This window comes from Enhydra lutris, unplaced genomic scaffold, assembly GCF_002288905.1.
Source record: "Enhydra lutris kenyoni isolate GAN:26980312 unplaced genomic scaffold, ASM228890v2 scaffoldscaffold24, whole genome shotgun sequence".
In the NCBI taxonomy this organism is placed as follows: Eukaryota; Metazoa; Chordata; class Mammalia; order Carnivora; family Mustelidae; genus Enhydra; species Enhydra lutris.
Window position 1 is genome coordinate 25,764,268 of NW_019154108.1, and position 19,626 is coordinate 25,783,893.

Sequence of the window (19,626 nt, forward strand, 5' to 3'; positions counted from 1 at the left end):
TTAGGTTTATACAAATACATTCCTTTTATTTATATATACCTACAGATACATACATATGCACACACATAGACTACATATATTTTCTTTGGCTGGTTCTACACAAAGATTAATAAAACTTTAGCAAGATTGACTAAAAAATAAATAAATAAAAGAAAGAAACCAAAATCTAGCAGTATCATGAGTGAAAAAAAAATTTCTAGAGGTGGAAACATTACAAAGAAAATAAGAGAACATTACAGGAAACTTAATGCCAATAAATTCAAAGTTTTGGGGAAAAAATGCACAAATTAATTGAAAAATCCAACTTATCAAAACTGACCTAAGTAGAAATAGAAAACCTAAATTCTTCTACATTCCTTTTAAAATTTTAACTCATAATTTAAATTTTTTCTCAAAGCAAAAACAGGATCAGATAGCTTTACTGATGAATATTTCCAAAATTAACACCAACCTTACACAACATATTCCATAGATCTAGTGGGGAACGAAACTTATTTTAGAAGTCAAATCTAGCCTTCATCATATAAAATCTGATAAAACAGTAAAATAAAATCTAAAAAATAAGAGCCAACCTCTCATGAACAAAGATGAGAAAACACTTAAAATATTCAAAAACATAACCTAAAACTATTGACAAAGGATTACACATCACCTCCAAATTGTTATTTTTTTTCCAGGTATGTAAGCTTAGTTTAACATTTAGAAGTTTATCAAAGTAAGTCAAGGTTTTGGCAGAACAGAAGACAACATAATGTGACCAACTCAATAGATGTAGAAAAGGCATTTGGTAAAATTCAACTCCCTTCTCTCAGAAAACTATAAAATGTTAGGAGAAATTAAGGAAGACTTAAGGAAGAAGTTGAAGGAATATATTAGAAGACTCAATATTTTAAAGAATATTTTAATATTTTAAGTTGACCTAAAGATTTAATGAAATCCCAATCAAAATTACACCAGGGTTTCTTTTCCTATGTGGAAATGGAAGCTGATTCCAAAGTTTATACAAAAATTGAAAGGACCAAGAACAGCTAATGCTATCTGGGATCAAAGGCATGTGTTGTGATGAGCACGGGGTGTTACATGCAAATAATGAATTGTGGAACACTACATCAAAAACTAATGAATGGTGTACTGTATGGTGACTAACATAACATACTAATAAAAAAAGGAACAAAGTTTTAGGACCTGTATTTTAAGATTTTAAGATTCACCAATTTTAAGATTCACCAAAAATTTATCATAATTAAGAGTATAGTATTGAAGCAATACTAGTATTGCTATACAGACCAGTAAAACAAAACACTGAATCAATAAGTGGACAAAATACATATTGCTAGTTGACTTATGACAAAGGTACACAGTGCAATATAGAAGGAAAGAGAAAATTTTAGTTTGAATAAGAGTAGTTCTAGATGTACTGAAGATCAAAAGAGGAAAAATTCTTGATCTCTACCTCACACCTTATATAAAAATTCCAGATGGTTTGTAGACCCACATACAAAAGATAAAATAACAGGTCTAAAAAATAATACAGTAAAGTAGATCTTTGTGCCAGGCAAAGTTTTCTTAATAACATATGTGAAAAGCAGTTAACCATAAAGGGAAAAAAAGATCAACTGGAATTTTTTAAAATTTAGAAATTCTATTCATCTAAAGATAATACAAAAAAAAAAATAAGAAAAAGTAAGCCATAGTATTGGAAGAAACTAAATAACATATAACCAAAAAAGGATTACATTCAGAAACTTGTAAAGAAATCACATAAATGGGGGCAACTGGGTGGCTCAGTGGGTTAAAGCCTCTGTCTTCAGCTCAGGTCATGATCCCAGGGTCCTGGGATCGAGCCTCGAATCCGGCTCTCTGCTCAGCAGGGAGCCTGCTTCTCTCCTCTCTGCCTGCCTCTCTGCCTACTTGTGATCTCTGTCTGTCAAATAAATAAATAAAATTTTTTTAAAAAATCACATAAATGAAGAACAAAATGACAGACAACCCAACACAAAATTGGGCAAAAGATTTGTATATGCCCTCCAGGAAAAAAGGAAAAGAAAAGGGATAAACAAATGGCCAGTATAATTTAAAAGATTCCCAAACTCATTAGTTGACATGAAAATGCAACAGACACAATGGAGGAGACACTTTTATATGCCCAACAGAATGGCTAGAATTAAGACTCGAAATACCAAGTATTGGTGAAAATGTGAAACAGTTGGAAGACTCATGAGCCTCTGGTGGGAGTTTAAATTAGTACAACCGCTATGGAAGCTTATTGGAATTACCTAGCAAAGCTTGTAATCTGCTTACCAATGACCTAGCAATTCCAAATATACCCAACTGTTTATATACATTCACCAAAAGGAATGCACAGAAATGTTTATAGTAGAACTATGCATAATACCGTAGAGAAAACCTGGAAATAACCCAAATGTCCATCAGTATGGATAAATAAATTGTGGCATATTCACACACTGGAATGCTACACAGCCATGGAAATGAACTCTACTGCCACACACAGTAGCATTCTCACAAACAGAATGTTGAATAAGAATGACACACAAAATTACACACTCAAGTGTTTCACATAATGTTCAAAAAAAGAAAAAAACGCAATCTCTATGACAGAACTAAGAAGAGTAGATGCCTCTGTGCTACCATAACCGAGAAGGGCAAGGAGAGTGTTTACAGGGAGATCATTGCTCCATTTCTTGATATGTGTGATGGGCAGAGAGGATGTTCACTCTAAAAATGTACTGATCTGTGCATTTCTGATGTTTGCACTTTTTAGTGTGTGTGTTACACTTTGGTAAGTCAATTTTTTTTTACAAAAAAAAAAGAAGTCCAAAATTCGAAAAGAGGTGAAAATAAATCAAAATATTAAAAACATTCAGAAAAACAGAAGGAAATTTCCAGACAAGCCATTCCAGCCTATGATTTTACACACACACACACACACACACACACACACACACACACACACACACTCTCTATCCGTAGCCTTCACAAAGAACCATTTGGGTCACTTACTTTGAGCCAAACCTCATCCTCTTTCTCCAGGCTACCTTCTGTCTGCTCACTTCTTTTATTCTGAGGTCTATTTCCATTGGTGACACAGGGAAACCAGCCAGTAAGGGGAGGGTGCTCTGGTGACTCTGGATGATAGGATGTGCACATCTGAAATGCAATTTTAACCAAAAGTTAAATGTGCAGGGTGTGATATCAGTGAAGACAATGAAATTCTGTAGCTCAAAACCAAGATCTTCCTCTCTTTCTGAGTACTTAGTGGTTACTGGCAGAGAACTTTTCTCAGTATGGAAGAATGTTCTCTGCCAGTCAGGATATAACTTACCTGGATAGAAAAACACACATGGTAACTCTCAGCCCACCCTCAACCCAGAGATCTTGCCCAAAGAACAGTCCTGGCACATTTCAGGGCAACTGCTCTGAGAATTAGCCACAGAACGCTGTCCAGGATGCTGTATCTTTCCCAGGCAGGATCCACCATTCTGGGAGTGAGGCTACTGAGTCAGGGAGCCACCGAGCATTCGGCTGGGTTTAGAAGCCAGGGAACAAACCCCAGAAAATTTCTCCCACTCTACATTAGGAAGACAGACAAGCTAGGCTACAAGCCACTTGAGAGAGCTGTTCCTAAGTATCAGAATTTTCCAACCCCCCTGGTTTCCTGTCCTTGGGCACCAAGAACTCTTGAGAAAGATGCCCGATTTCACTGAAGAAGCATGGTAGACACAGCTACATGTCCCCCCCCATCCATTTCCCCTTACTTTCTTATTAACAAACTCCAATTTTGTTCAAGGTGGCAGTGAACCAAGTTATACATGCTCATCTCCTCAGACTCCTTTACAACCAAGGGAGATGAAGTGACCTGGATATGACCAATAAGATGTTGCTGGGAGTCTGTAGTGTTAAACTTCTGGAAAAGCCGCCATGATTTTCCCAATAAAAAGGGAAAGAGTCAGCTAGCATACACCTATTTCCCTGTGAACTTCCCCCATCTTCCTGCCTGGAATGCTGACTTCATGCCTGGAGGAGTCATCTTATGAGGAGGAGGAAGGAAGCTGCAAGCCAAGGATGGAAAGAGTTAGAATCTAGAAGATGCCTAGGTCCTTGAGGAGTCTCTTGAACCGGACCACCAGCCCTGGCTGGTTTCTCAGTTTCTTGGGGGTGTCTGCTTAAGTATAAAATTCAGTGATTTCATCCTGGCCTAAAATACCTAGAAAACTTAATCTCACTTCTGTTGAAAGGAAGGTATATTGCTTATTGCTATGATAAATGGAAGAGTTTAGTTGGCAATGGATGCATCTGGAATAGTACCCAAAAGCCAAAGCCCTTAATATTTTTTTCAGTATTCAACTATAATTCATAGAAGTCAGTCCTTAAAGTCCTCAGAGGATCTCCTATTTATTTAGGTGGAGATTTCATGGGAAGTTGTATGCCTACGAATTTGTTTTTGTACTAATTGTAGAATTTCTTTAAATTGAATTATACTTTGATCTTTAACATATTTTAAATTCCATTTGATCCTTGTAATAATCCATTGAGTCAGATGGTTTTTATTACTATGATCCATTTTACATATGAAAACACTGGAGCCCAGAGAGGTTAAGTGACCTGTCAAATCTCACTTAGTAATAATAATAGTAGGAGTAGTAGCAATACCACTGAATTCAGTATTGTAATCCAAGCAATCTGGCTCTTTACTACTTCTTTTTCTTGGTTTAAAATAAATCCTTCCATACACAAAGCTCAAGTGTAATTTCTGATATTTATACATCTGAGGTTAATTCTGAGGTACTCTGTATCCCTTGGAGCGAGCTAACTGCACAGCCAAAGGCTCCTGGATGAAACCTAGTGCGGGGAAGTGGGGTGAGGGGACTGGGGGAGGAAGATAAGACTTAACTGCCAGCCTAGAAGTGTTTCATTGAACGTTACCTTATTCTGAGTTCAGGAGGGACTAAATTTGATGTCAAAGACAGGAGAGAAATGTAAGCCCCCAAAAAGCATCTCAGAGAGAGAGCCGCTTGACAACTCTTCTCAGCCTTAACCAATTCTTCCGGCTTGATTTACCATGGAATGAGGTTCTCCAGTTACCAAGGAAGCAGGACACTTCTTATCTTCGTGAGAGGAGTAAGCTTGGGTGGCCCACTGATCCAGGTATCCTTTGGGAGTATGGAGGCCACAGTCTATGATGCTGGTTTCCTTCTCAAAAGGTTCACATATCCCATCTCCCTCATATATGTAACATAGGCTTGGCTCCCCTGCCAAGAAATATAGTATGATATTTGAAAAAGTATTGTGACTATGTCATGTAAAAATCATTACATTTTTTTCTCTAGTCCAGGAAAGAGAATCCTGTTACTGCTGGCTAGTCTAACGCCTACCCCAAACATGCAGACAAGACAGACAGACACACACACACGCACACACACACTCCCCTAAAGGAGGAGGATTCTTTTTCATGGGAGGGGGGGGTAGAATCCATCTGTGTAATAAAAGGTATAGAAAGGGGTGGATTTTGTGAATAAAGAATAGGGAGAGGGGCACCTGGGTGGCTCAGTGGGTTAAGCCTCTGCCTTCAGCTCAGGTCATGATCCCAGGGTCCTGGGATTGAGCCCCGCATCGGGCTCTCTGCTCAGCAGGGAGCCTGCTTCCCTTCCTCTCTCTCTGCCTGCCTCTCTGTCTACTTGTAATCTCTGTCTGTCAAATAAATAAATAAAATCTTAAAAGGAAAAAAAAAGAATAGGGAGAAAAAGGTAAGCTGGAGGTAGAAAGAAATGTTAAGGCACCACGGAGCAAGATCCTGAGGGAAGAAGAAGCTAAAAGAGCAGTAAGTAGAAGAAGAGAAGTTACAGAAATGGTATGATGTGTCATGCACCTGGACCCCCTTCATGGTTTTTGAAATATCAAAGTAGTTGAGGGATTTATTTTTGATTACTCTTTGTAGCTGAATTCTTTCTTCTACTAACTGTGCCACTGCTTGGACACAAACACTGCGTTTTTGAGGCTTACGTACATCTTCTCCCCTTTTGACTTGCAACAACTGTGTGGGGTGGGCATTTTTTGTTTGTGTCACACGTGGGAAACATGTTGCCAAAAGTCTCTCGATACATAAGCAATGGAGCTTGGATTTGAGCCAGGCCCACAGGAGGCGGGTTCAGCAGGGTCTCCATCCAGCTGAGGAGACCGTCTTCAAAAGCAAACACATGAGAAGTGAGGCTGTGCGCAAACCTGTGGGACTATTGGGACATGAGTTTGTGTCTCCTGGTTGAGGCCCATCCTCACCCAGGATAACTCCGCCTGAGTGAACAGTACCAGCTACAGGGACATGACTAGCTTTCTTCAAGTGTAGAAATCTAAGGCGCAGTCCAAAAGCCACCTACTAAGTTCTCCTGCCTTTTCTACCAAAACAGTAGAACAATGAACATTAGTAACATGATTCTAATCTCCTCTTTCAACTTAAGACAATAGGACATGAAAATAATATCAAGATTTGAAAATCAATCAACATATCAGTATACATTAAGTACCATCATTACTAAAATTTACTGTTACTATACCATTCTTGTTATTTTTCATTCTTCACAATACCACAGGGATGTGGAAGTGATTTTTCAGTGACTTATCAGCACGTACCTACTAATTATTTTCCTTCATAACTACTTCCAGTCTAAGACCCCTCTCTGTGGTAAATCTGTCTCTATTTGCCAGGAATAAACCAATGTTCCTAGGATTTGGTTCTAAGCCTACTTTGGGTTTTAAACTCCTGCTTCCCATCAAACCCCTGGCCTTCCCAAATCACTCCCCCAAAGTCAATACACATGTATTTGGAATGACTTCCTCTCTCTCGTAATATACACATATATGTATACTTACATGTATATGTGTTCATGTACATAAATATGTATTTTATGCATCTTTGCATGTATTTTATGTATATATGTACATATATATTTTTATAATGTATTTTATAATGTGTATGTATATATTTTGTTTCTCTACAACACAGTGAATGTTTCTTCTTGCTTCTATTTTTTTTTTTTTTTTTACCATGGACTTAAAATTTTTGCCTATTTTAAAAATAACAGAGCACTTCTGGGGCACCTGGGTGGCTCAGTGGGTTAAGCCTCTGCCTTCAGCCCAGGTCATGATCTCAGGGTCCTGGAATCAGGCCCCCATCAGGCTCTCTGCTTGGTGAGGAAACTTGTTTCCCCCTCCTTCTGCCTGCCTCTCTGCCTACTTGTGATCTCTCTCTCTCTGTCCAATAAATAAATAAAATCTTTTTTAAAATTTTTTAAATTTTTTAAAATTTCTTTTCAGCATAACAGAATTCATTGTTTTTGCACCACACCCAGTGCTCCATGCAATCCATGCCCTCTCTAATACCCACCACCTGGTTCCCCCAACCTCCCACCCCCCGCCCCTTCAAAAACCTCAGATTGTTTTTCAGAGTCCATAGTCTCTCATGGTTCACCTCCCCTTCCAATTTCCCTCAACTCCCTTCTCCTCTCCATCTCCCATTGTCCTCCATGCTATTTGTTATGCTCCACAAATAAGTGAAACCATATGATAATTGACTCTCTCTGCTTGACTTATTTCACTCAGCATAATCTCTTCCAGTCCCATCCAGGTTGCTACAAAAGTTGGGTATTCATCCTTTCTGATGGAGGCATAATACTCCATAGTGTATATGGACCACATCTTCCTTACCATTCGTCCGTTGAAGGGCATCTTGGTTCTTTCCACAGTTTGGCGACCGTGGCCATTGCTGCTATAAACATTGGGGTACAGATGGCCCTTCTTTTCACTACATCTGTATCTTTGGGGTAAATACCCAGTAGTGCAATGGCACGGTCATAGGGAAGCTCTATTTTTAATTTCTTGAGGAATCTCCACACTGTTTTCCAAAGTGGCTGCACCAACTTGCATTCCCACTAACAGTGTAAGAGGGTTCCCCTTTCTCCACATCCTCTCCAACACATGTTGTTTCCTGTCTTGCTAATTTTCGCCATTCTAACTGGTGTAAGGTGGTATCTCAATGTGGTTTTAATTTGAATCTCCCTGATGGCTAGTGATGATGATTTCAAGCTTTACTACAAAGCTGTGATCACCAAGACAGCATGGTACTGGCATAAAAACAGACACATAGACCAGTGGAACAGAGTAGAGAGCCCAGATATGGACCCTCAACTCTATGGTCAAACAATCTTCGACAAAGCAGGAAAAAATATACAGTGGAAAAAAGACAGTCTCTTCAATAAATGGTGCTGGAAAAACTGGACAGCTATATGTAGAAGAATGAAACTCGACCATTCTCTTACACCGTACACAAAGATAAACTCAAAATGGATAAAAGACCTCAACATGAGACAGGAATCCATCAGAATCCTGGAGGAGAACATAGGCAGTAACCTCTTCAATATCAGCCACAGCAACTTCTTTCAAGATGTGTCTCCAAAGGCAAAGGAAACAAAAGCAAAGATGAACTTTTGGGACTTCATCAAGATCAAAAGCTTCTTCACAGCAAAGGAATCAGTCAACAAAACAAAGAGGCAACCCACAGAATGGGGGAAGATATTTGCAAATGACAGTACAGACAAAAGGTTGATATCCAGGATCTATAAAGAACTCCTCAAACTCAACACACACAAAACAGACAATCATATTAAAAAATGGGCAGAAAATATGAACAGACACTTCTCCAATGAAGACATACAAATGGCTATCAGACACATGAAAAAATGTTCATCATTACTAGCCATCAGGGAGATTCAAATAAATAAAATCTTTAAAAAAAATAAATAAAAATAACAGAGCACTTTTAAAACATTTCACAATCGTTCCTTCAGATCTAATATATTTTTTTAAGATTTTATTTATTTATTTGATGGAGAGAGAGAGAGATCACAAGTAGGCAGAGAGGCAGGCAGAGAGAGAGGGGAAAGCAGGCTCCCTGCTGAGCAGAGAGCCTGATGCGGGGCTCGATCCCAGGACCCTGGGACCATGACCTGAGCTGAAGGCAGAGGCCTAACGTTCTGAGCCACCCAGGTGCCCCAGACCTAATTTTTAAAAAACATTTATTTATTTATTTTAGAGAGAGAGCGCATGCATGAGTCAGAGGAGGGGTAAGGGGACAGGCAGAGAGAGAGAGAGAGAGAGAGAGAGAAGCAGACTCCCCGTTGAGCACAGAGCCTGACATGGGGCTTGATCTCACAGCCCTAAGATCATGACCTGAGCCAAAATCAAGAGTTGGACGCTGAACCAACTGAGCCACCCAGGTGCCCCTGTAACCTAATCTTTTGAGAAATAATGGAATATATGCTTAGCATACTGCAAGCTTATTATACAAGGAAACAGAAGTCTAACTGTGGACTAGATCATTTTAGCCTTGCCCTGTAAAATTAAGATAATTTAGTCATAGTTTTACTGGATTTGGAGGCTGAGAAATTTAATATGATATTTCTGATCCAAATTTAATGAAATCAAATGTGTTAGAAACAAAGCAAGGTGGGCTCTTAAGTTAAATGAGGCTTGAGCTGTACTGGAGAAGACACAGCATTTGGAGATATACTGTGTGCGTGTGTGTGTGTGTGTGTGTGTGTGTGTGTGTATTCAACATGAGCCTATTATGTTGCAAAAAACAAAACAAAACAAACAAAAAAAAACACCATGCAAACATACATGGTATTAACAAATACTTGTGTACAGAAGAGGGGAGGTAATCGGTTCATTGTATTCTGCATAGCCAGACCACATCTGGAGTATTGAATTCCTTTCTGGGTATTGACCACATGAAACATGCCAAGTCAGGGTAAATAGGAAAAGGGTCTGGAAACCTAATCACATGAGGTGATGTTTGGATTGGAAAGGAGAATAACAGGGAGGCATTTCAAATATCTGAATAGTAGTCAAATAAAACAGGGAAAAAATTATCCTCTGCAGTTCCATAGCAAGGAAAAAGCACTTGAGGAAGCGTTGGGAACCTGAGGTCCAGTGTTGGCCTTGCAGACCCTTGCTGTGTGCCTGTGGATAGTCACATGGTGCTCTGAGCCTCAGTTTCCAAACCAGAAAAGGGGAGAAGAATCTTCTAACAGATAAAGCCATTCTTAAACAGAATGGTGCCTGCCAAGGTGTGTCCTTTGCTGCTGAAGTAGGTAAGCAGAAGTGAGAGGCCTCTCTCTCTCAAGGATTGGCAGGAAGGATTTCCATATGGAAGGAAGCTGGATTCCCTATCACTTCAGACTGTACATGCGAAGGGATCAGGTTATCTACAGACTCATGGTGCACAGCAGGTAGCTGAATATGTTTTATTAGATGGATAGAAGGAAGACTACTAAGATTCTATAATTTTACGATTCTTCTCTAGATGGCAGGGACATTTGAGTGTTCTATACAGTATATAACACCTTAATAAATTATACATAATTATAATCATATCCTTCTTTACCTTGAGATTTAGAGGCATGAAAATATTTTTCAATGCAGTGCTCTTTAAAATAACTTTGGTGAATGGTTATGTTCCACAAAAACACTGCATACATTGGGATGGGAATTTAAAAAAATAACCTACATGTTAGAAGCCCACTGATAATGTCTTTAACCAGAATTGGGAGAAGCATTCTGGACAGCCTTCCTGTGTGGCCAGAACCTAGAGTCAAAGCCACCTAGTGATAATTTATTACTAGTGATTTTCTAGGATTAAGCAGTGTTAGGACCCTCTGTCATCTGTCATAATCTTATCTATTGGACACAGCCACCAAGAGATACTTTGCACTCCCTTTGGCTTAGAATGTCTCCTACGCTGATGCAGAGCCTCTATGATTGTACTGCTTGGCTGATGCTTTGATGTTAGACATGAGGACCCAAGAGCAATTGGTAACATTAATCAAGGAGGTTGTGTAACCCAGTGGTTACACATGTAGATTCTAGAGCCTTACTTCCTTTGTTCAAATCCCATATAAGAGAAAGCAAGTTATTGGAACTCTCTGTGCTTCAGTTTAGCCTCTTCATACTTAATGTAGGGACTAAATGAAATTCTATATGTGAAACAGCTAATGCATAGCACACAACAGAAACATCAAACGTCACCGTTATTAGCATCCTGCTGTATGTTACAGGATATCAAAAGCTCAGGGAAGTAAGACACAGAGACGCCCGCAGAAATAGGGCATAAGCCTAGGGGGCGCTCCTCAGCCCACCTGCACAGTGGAAGCCTTCCTCCAGCTGGCAGGTCCTTGAGCAGCCGTCTCCGCTCAGAAGGTCCCCATCATCACACTCTTCTCCCAGGCTCCTAGAAGGTAAAAATATACATTCTCATACACATACATGTATAAAATAATTTTTTCTTGTTCAGTTACCCTTATTTTAAGTTCTTAAAATTCCCAATTATTTATTAAGGAGTACAAGTTGGAGAAAAGCAGGAGTTAAAAATGTTTTTATGGAAAAAGTAGCTCGTGGCTCAGAAACCTCTAGGAGATCCACGAAGGTCCTGCCAGTGTTTCAGGTGGACGGCATTAAGATAGAAAACGCCTACCAGCCCTATGATGAGTGAAGTCTTAGAAGCGGTTGGTTTGGTGAGGAGGAAACCTGCTGGTCTATATATGGTTCTGTTTTCTATTCATTTTTACCTGATAATTTTTTTAAAGATTTTATTTATTTATTTGACAGAGAGAAACACAGCAAGAGAGGGAACACAAGGAGGGGAAGTGAGAGAGGGAGAAGAAGCAGGTTTCCTACCGAGGAGGGAGCCTGATTCCGGGCTCGATCCCTGGACGCTGGGATCATGGCCTGAGCCGAAGGCAAACACTTAACCAACTGAGGCACCCAGGCGCCGCTTTACCTGATATTTCTTTATGTTTTCATTGTTTTCTTCTATCTATCTATCTATCTATCTGTCTATCTATATCTATATTTTCTTATATCTATCTTATATCTTTGTTGTTAAACTTAGGATTTTGTAGAACTGAAAGCTCCTGTTCTGTATACCAAGAGACTCAGCACTCTGAGTGCTGCCAGGTCAGCCAGGGCAAAGCTGAGGCTCCGTCTTGGTCCTCATTCCCTACTACCACCTGGTGGCAGCTATCATGTATTGCAGGGGAGACATGAATACTGGGAGAAGAAAAATGTCATTGTTTTGTTTTGAACCTGGAACACTGACACAGCTGATGACTAATTTGGATTGGGGTGGGAGAGTTAGTTTAGACTGAGGGCTGCAAGAATCATACCATGAGAACAAAAAGGATAACACAAATGTGGCCATTGTAAAATGGATTGAGGGTTGGAGTGCCTGGGTGGCTCAGTTGCTTGTGCATCTGCTTCTTGATTTTTGGCTCAGGGCCTGTTCTCTGGGTCCTGGAGTCTAGCCCTGGGTCCTGGATTGGGCTTTGTGCTCAGCGGGGAGTCTGCTGGAGATTCTCTCCCTCTTCCTTTCCCTCTGACTCTCCCCTCCACTCTCCCTCTGACTCTCCCCTCCACTCTCTCTCTCTCTCTCTTACTCACCCACTCTCTCAAATAAATAAATCTTTTAAAAAAAAGGATTGAGGGGGTACCATTTTTTTCTTTTTGACTTTGCACCATGTCCACAACAGACACATATTTTAACTCAAGTAGATAAACGGTGCTGGTATGCTAATGTGTTTTCAGACCCAGGACATGACTAACTGTTGTTTAAAGGACACCTCCTCACGAGGACAGAGTAAAGACTAAGTAATTAGATATGAGGATGCTTTAAACGGAACTAAAAGCATGCTATAAATGCAATTATATAATGATATTTTAAATGGTAGGACGTAAATGGAGAAAAGATAACAGAGCTATGAAAAACATGATTGAAGAAATTAAGGAAACTTCAAATTCCTTTTTATTTTGAAGACAATCTCGACAGTTAATACAAGCATGTTGTATATCCTCTCACGCTCTGCTGTCCAGCAGAAACAGGAGAGCCATACATAACACCTTTGATTTTCTAGTAGTCACATTAGAAAAAACAAAAAGTAGAATTAGTTTTGATACCACATTTCATCTAACCCAATATATCCAAAATACTGCCATTTCAGTATGTAATCAGTATAAAAATTCTTAAAATTTTTTTTTTAATTTTTTTATTTATTTGTTAGAGAGAGAGAGACAGAGCGCGAGCACAGGCAGAGTGGCAGGCTAGAGGCAGAGGGAGAAGCAAGCTCCCTGCCGAGCAAGGAGCCTGATGTGGGACTCGATCCCAGGATGCTGGGATCATGACCTGAGCCGAAGGCAGCCGCTTAACCAACTGAGCCGCCCAGGCGTCCCTGTAATCAGTATAAAAACTCTTAATGAAGCATATTGCATTCTTTCTTACGCATCCTATGTCTTCAAAGTCTGCTGCGTATTTTTCATATCTGAGTTCAAACACATGACCTGCATTTGGATTCACCTACCCAAGTTGTTCCAAGTGTACTTAAAAGTTTTCTGATAACTGAATGAATTTTTTAAATTACTTAAAATGAAATAAAATTCCATTTCTTAGCTGCATTTCCCACATGGCAGAGGCTCAGCAGCACACGTGGCTGAGGTGTCCCTCCTCGGACAGACTGAGATGTTCACTTCCAAACGAATGCGGCTCATAAGCTCAGGGCCTGCCCTCTCCTTGTTTTGGCAGGCTGACTGCGGGGTTCTCCAACGTGACAAAAACATCTATTAACATTAGAGTCTCAAGATGACTTCTGGGGGAGCTGTGATTCCCTTAGATTGAATCTATACACTTCTCAGATTTAAAGCAGTGGGTTAAACAACTTGTGTCTCTCCTTGTTGTGTGTATAGTGGAGGGCCTCCAGCGGCGACAAAGCTACAATTCAGAGACACCTTCTCACTGGAAGGCAGAACAAAGCGTGACTCTTTACAGAGAGGGAGGACAGACAGAAGTGTAAAGGAGCGTTTGGATGAGGGATCTTGTGAGGCCCAGGAGCAAAGTAGCTGCTGCTTCAGGTGAAGCTGTTTGGAGGCACAGGAAAGAATGTATAAGAGCAAGTTGGGAAGATGGCTCTTCGCCCTGTGTGCCCCAGACCCCCAGGCAGATGTGGTGTCCAGGGGCCTCAAGGTGGCCTCCATCAGAGAACTGCTGGATGAGAGGCTACAACGTAGGACAGAGTGTTTTGCTTGAGGAGGGCTCTGGTTGCGGAGTAGTGGTAACCAAGCTCCTCAAACAGCTTAGGGGGCAGGTGGCAGGCTTGGAGGCAGTCGGAGCAGGACAGCATTCTGTGCCTATGTGAGGCATCCCCCACTGAGACGGAGGAAGGGAGATGGAAAGCTGAGACTCAGTGACGCAGAAGGTGGCAGCCAGCTAGCAAGGTTTGGCTTATACCAAATGTTAAAGATCTTAAAGATCAAAATAAGAAGCAGTGTTTATTGATTGCTAAATGATGGGAGGGGATCCCCAGAAAGGCTACAGAAGTTTTCCTATGAGGGCCTCAGGATACCATGTCTTTTCACCTAGTCTGGGAAATTAAAAATAGGCCATCTTATTAAGATGCAGAATTAAAGACAAATCACAGTGCCTGGTCACCCAGCCTCCTACACCCCCAGCTCTATATAACTAACATATTAGGATTGATGAGCATTCAGTACAGGTGTCTATAGGGCAACTGGCGGGACATGGGAATCTTCAGTGCTAGATTTGGGAAAGTCCTAGATACACCAGAGTGAATTAGACACCTAGGCTGATATCACAAATGGGAAACAGAAAGAGGAACATGGTATGTTCAAGAAGCCAAACTAGTGATTTCATCTTTACCTTGGTGGTTTTACAGAATGGATGTAAATTACATTATAGTCAAGTCTTCCAGGGGCCAAATGAGTCAGTGAAGCTCAAAAGGCTATTCCAAACTTTCCTCAGGTCACACAGCTCCTTAGCGTAAGATGGGCCACTGATCCAGAGGGTCCCCTCACATTGTCTGTTAGCATCATCTGACAAGTCACCTTCTCCCCTATAAACTCCTTTTCTCAATCACTGCCCAGCAGCTGTCCTCTGAAACCTTAAGTGCTGTCCGCTCCCCTGAATCAGCCCCGATATCTCAGTCCTCTGTGGGTGAGTTCTAAGTAAAAGTGAGCTTCTCCTTAACTAAGACGTGGGTGACCTCTCAAGATCACCACCAGGTCCTAGATCTTGTTTAATGCTAGAATCACACAGTGCCCCCAATTTCCAGAACAAGTCAAACTAAAACTCAAGAGGAACCCTCCCGGTCCGAGCCGGGCAAGGCATTCTTGCTCACACATTCTCAGGCACCCGATACTCACCCCGCCACCTTCCCATCTCCGCAGTAAGGCGCTCCATGGATATGGCTCAGCAAAGGCGAAGCTTCTCCCAGTTCTGTCCCAGCTTCAGCTTGAACTTGGTATTGATACTTCTGCCCTGGTGTGACCTCCCTGTGGAAACCAATGAGCCGTGACCACTACATCCAGAAAGTGCGATGTTGCCCTGGGTCCTTCGCAGGTGGTTTACGGGGATTTAGGAGATATTTTATGGGGAACATCAAGGTTAAACAAATGTCACATTATGTGAAACAGAGATCAGGGCACAGAGTCCTACCCAGCAGCAGAATGTTTGGAAGCATATTGGCTTCTGTGTTCCCAGTACGGTCTAGTGATTGCCCAACAAATACCGGCTGAGCTACCACCGAATTAAATAATGGTCCTGCCGAGTCTAGGAGGATGACATTTCAAGTATACCTTGATTGGGTTAAAAAAAATCAACAAGTAACTATTGGGAAACTAGTCTTCTGTACACTTGAAGTCATCAAAGAAACTGAAGTGGAAAGCTCTTTCCACTTTTTGGACTCAACAAGGCCCTTCCCGGGTCTGTGGATCACAGTTTTCTCATCTCTTAAGAGAATTCTTATCTTAAAGAGACAGAGTCCTTAGAGGTAAAGAAGACCTCTCCCAGAAGGAGGTGAGAACACCTTCCACCATCATTTCGAGGATGCCAGAAATCCTACAGCTAGAAATATGTTAAATTACTCCCCACCTCTAAACCTGCCAAAATGCATAGATGCCAGGAATGGAGTTTTACTGGTTGACATCAGAGATGGAAGGAGTTTATCAAACTCTCTCTAGAACCCAAGTACACTGATCAGGTGGAGTGCATGAGAGAGTGAACATTTAAGTGAGGTCAGGGGCTCAAGAGAGCTCAAGAATTTCCAGAAGCAAATTCTCCCCTTTTCCTCTTGTCTAGTGCCTGCCCTAATTGGAAAACAACTGCCAAAGTCACGCGAGAATGGGCGTGACTTAGGGGACAAGATCTCAAAAGGTTGTTGGGACTGCCCCAAAGGTCGCTGTCATTCTCCTGCCAAGACTCTTTCTTCTTCAACAGATGCTTCAACTCAGCCACAAAGCCTACACTCTCACTCTTAATGGTGCGAACAGCAAACGGGAAATATCACGGGGTTTCAAAAACATCTTTAAAAACCTCCGTATTGGCTTTTAGTTACTTTAATAGGAAAGACACCTAAATATTAAAGACTTCTACATTTCCACATCAGCTTTCTTTAGCTGGGAGTGCCAGATATTTCAAAAGCAAAACCAATTTCATTTCCTCATCCATTTCAACAGCTTCCCTTTTTAGGGTGGTTTCTCACGCAGTCACACGTGAAAGTCTAACCTTGCAGCTGGAAAAGGACTGGCTGGTAGTGTCAACATGTGTTTACCCCTTCTGTGGAGAAAACTCAGCAGCAGGTAGCCCAACCTTCAATGATCTGAATTTATAAGAGGCAGTTTGTCCCTAAGGAAAGGGAACCAAAATAAGACTCGTAAAATTGGATTTTAATCTTGAGTCTGCCATGACTAGCTCTGTTCAGTCAAATTAAGGTTAATTCTTAGTTTTCTCATCCATAAAATGGGATATTATTGACTTTAAAGGTTGTGTGTGGGTGTGTGTACACGTGTGTATCTGTGTATGAGTGTGTGTGTGGATATCAGGTTAGATGCCAAATGTCATTTTATAACAGCTTTCTTAGAGGAGCTCAAAACCCCATTTTTGCTTTAAAAATCTGTCCCATGATCTCGCTTTTCATTTGCATTAGTTTGTGTCCATTCAATGTCTTCTAGGTCTGGGTGAAAGAGCAAATAGGAAAAGAAAAATGTAGTAAAAGCTCAAAGTGAACAATGCCCTCTACTTTGGCGTAGCTGTGGTAGACTGCAAAATGGCCACAGTTCCTTCTTCCCAGGTTCACGCCCCTCTGCACTGTGACTTTTCTGTTCCTCCCATCAAGAGATAGAGCCCATTTTGCCAGCTCTTGAATCTGGAATTAGCTGTGTGAGTTGCTTTGGCCAGAGGGACATTATCGTGAGTAATGTCTGAGCGTGTGGGGGGCTTGCCCTCTCTGCTGCTAGAGCCCTCCCACCACCACAAGAACAAGCCCACACAAAGCCTACCAGGGAATGAGAGGTCATAGGGAAAGAGGCCTTCATCTACCTGGGCACTCTAGCCCCCAGTATGCATACGAGCTTGTCTCAGACCATCCACCATGCCAGTCCTGATGAGAGCCAACCCATAGAATCATGAAAAACAGTGTTTGTTGGTTTAACCCACTTTGTTCTGTGATTATTTCCAATGCAGCAAAAACTAATATAACACTTCCAATACAACTTTCATTTTACCCCCGAGTCTCTGAGGAAAATGACAAGGCAGGGGTAATTTGCCTTTGGAGATATTAACCTCCCACTTTAGACCTTGAACTCTTCTGAGCCAATGACCCTACCTTAGTCTGTGTCCCCACCACTGAGCACACAGTACCAGGAACATGGCAGAACTCACTAAGCATAGAAGGAATAGAAGAAAGAGGAAGAGGGGATTTGGAAGAAAGAGAGAGAGAGAAAGAGGGAGGAGGAAGAGAGGGATACATGAAACACAAATCAGAAATGAGTCTTGAAATGAAGCAGGATCTGGAGGACCCTTGGCTTCCTTGCTTAGCTATGGAAGAGTTGACTACAGTCCTCAAATGTTAGTGGAGCAGTGGCACATTATCCAAAAGTTACAACAAGGAAGCAGAAATTCAACTGTGTCACCAGATAGAAGTTGACTCTGATCAACTTATTTGTGGCAAATACTCTCAGCACAGCAGAAGCTCCTAGTATAAGAACCTCCTTTTTCCATAATCCTAATGATGGCAATATTAATCAGACCACCTACTTGCCCCTTTCTGGGAAATATTTTTCTTCATCTCAGATATGCCACTTTAGAATAAAATCTTCTCTGAGATTCTGAATATTTTTCCAACTAAAGGCAGGTCAGAATGGAAAAAAGTGGGAGAAAAGGGAAGCAAAACCCATTCCCAAAGCCCCAAGAAGCCCCAGGGCTTAAAAAGCCCTTCTGCCCAACTCACACATCTGTGAACTTCCTGTGAGGATCTGTCACCACCATGGGCAAGCCACTGGCAAATGGGGGCTCACGGAGAACCTGGTACTTCACAGGCTTGCAGCCAGAGCACAAAGGACTGTGGGGCTGGGAAGTCAGCAGAGCTGCATCGATTTCCATCCGCTCATCAAAGGTGTAGACTTTCAACCCCGAGACCTTCCCATCAACATGCAGTTTGATGGTGAGTGGGGTGTCACAGAAAGTGTCTAAGGGGCCCAGATGCACAGAATCCTGGTGTTCCAGCAAGATCTCTGTATCAAAGAGTGCCTGCGAGGAGTCCATGGAGAGGTAGGTGACCCAAAGGGTAAGGGTATCAGCTTGGACCGGATGCTGGAAGAGCAGCTCCAGGCTACAGCCTTCCGCAGGGCAGGGGACCGTCATGTTCATATGGTACAGATGGAGCTCAGGACTCCAGGCCTGCAAGCTCGGCTCACAGGGCTGGTCCACGTCTGGAGGCCCTGAGGGAGATGAACAGAAAGACAGACGTGTTAGGAACTGCCCTGAGGCCTGAAAAGGAGTAGCTCTTATGAGCAAGCAGAAAGAAGAACGAGGAAGGAGCTTTGAGCTAATGCCTACAGAAGCTGGTCAACTGAATGGGTTAGCTCTTAAGTACTAGAGAGGACAAAGGTGTAACGATGTAAAAACATTCTGTCTTGCTCCATAGCCCCTCCACATGATGCCTTTCATAAGAGGAGTCTAGCAAGGCATCAGGAATAGAGCGGCCCAGACCCCTGGTGGAAACATGAGGCTGATGCGGAAAAGGCAAGTCATGTCCTTCAAGAGTCCTTGAGCAGAGGAGAATTATTTGTACTTAGTTTATTCATAATTTAGGACAAAACACTACTTCTGAAAGCCTGTTTTACTTATGAATAAGGCCAATGTTTGTTTTGGTGTGGCATTATATTCTATTTAACTAGGCTCCTCAGAAAACTTTTTCATTCCCTAAGATCACACCTTAGCAGCCCTTCCAACTGATTGCTATCCAAATTTTAAAACCACATGTTGAATTTTCCCTTTTAGTTCAGGTATGTGTGAGCAGTTAGGTCACTCATGGAAGTATTTGGAAGTATTTGGTCACACATGGAAGAAATTGCAGGCAGGAAATAGAAGTATGTATTCTTGAATGGGGAAAATGGCGATGTGGTAGCTAAGTAAAAATGAGATGGTAGAAAGTCAAATATTGGAACTGTACTAAGGTCAGTTCTATGAAAAAATCATCTACCAGGTTGTTTTTC

At 41.5% G+C, this 19,626-nt stretch overlaps 1 protein-coding gene across 1 annotated transcript in view; it reads right to left on the reverse strand.

Moving 5' to 3' along the window:
- The window catches only part of LOC111150849 (pappalysin 2), a 276,104-nt gene that overhangs the window by 120,493 nt on the left and 135,985 nt on the right, over positions 1–19,626 (reverse strand). The window contains 5 exon segments of the mRNA XM_022508485.1: positions 3,022–3,168; positions 5,080–5,270; positions 11,208–11,299; positions 15,277–15,405; positions 18,360–18,849. Coding sequence (XP_022364193.1) covers positions 3,022–3,168; positions 5,080–5,270; positions 11,208–11,299; positions 15,277–15,405; positions 18,360–18,849 — 1,049 coding nt within the window.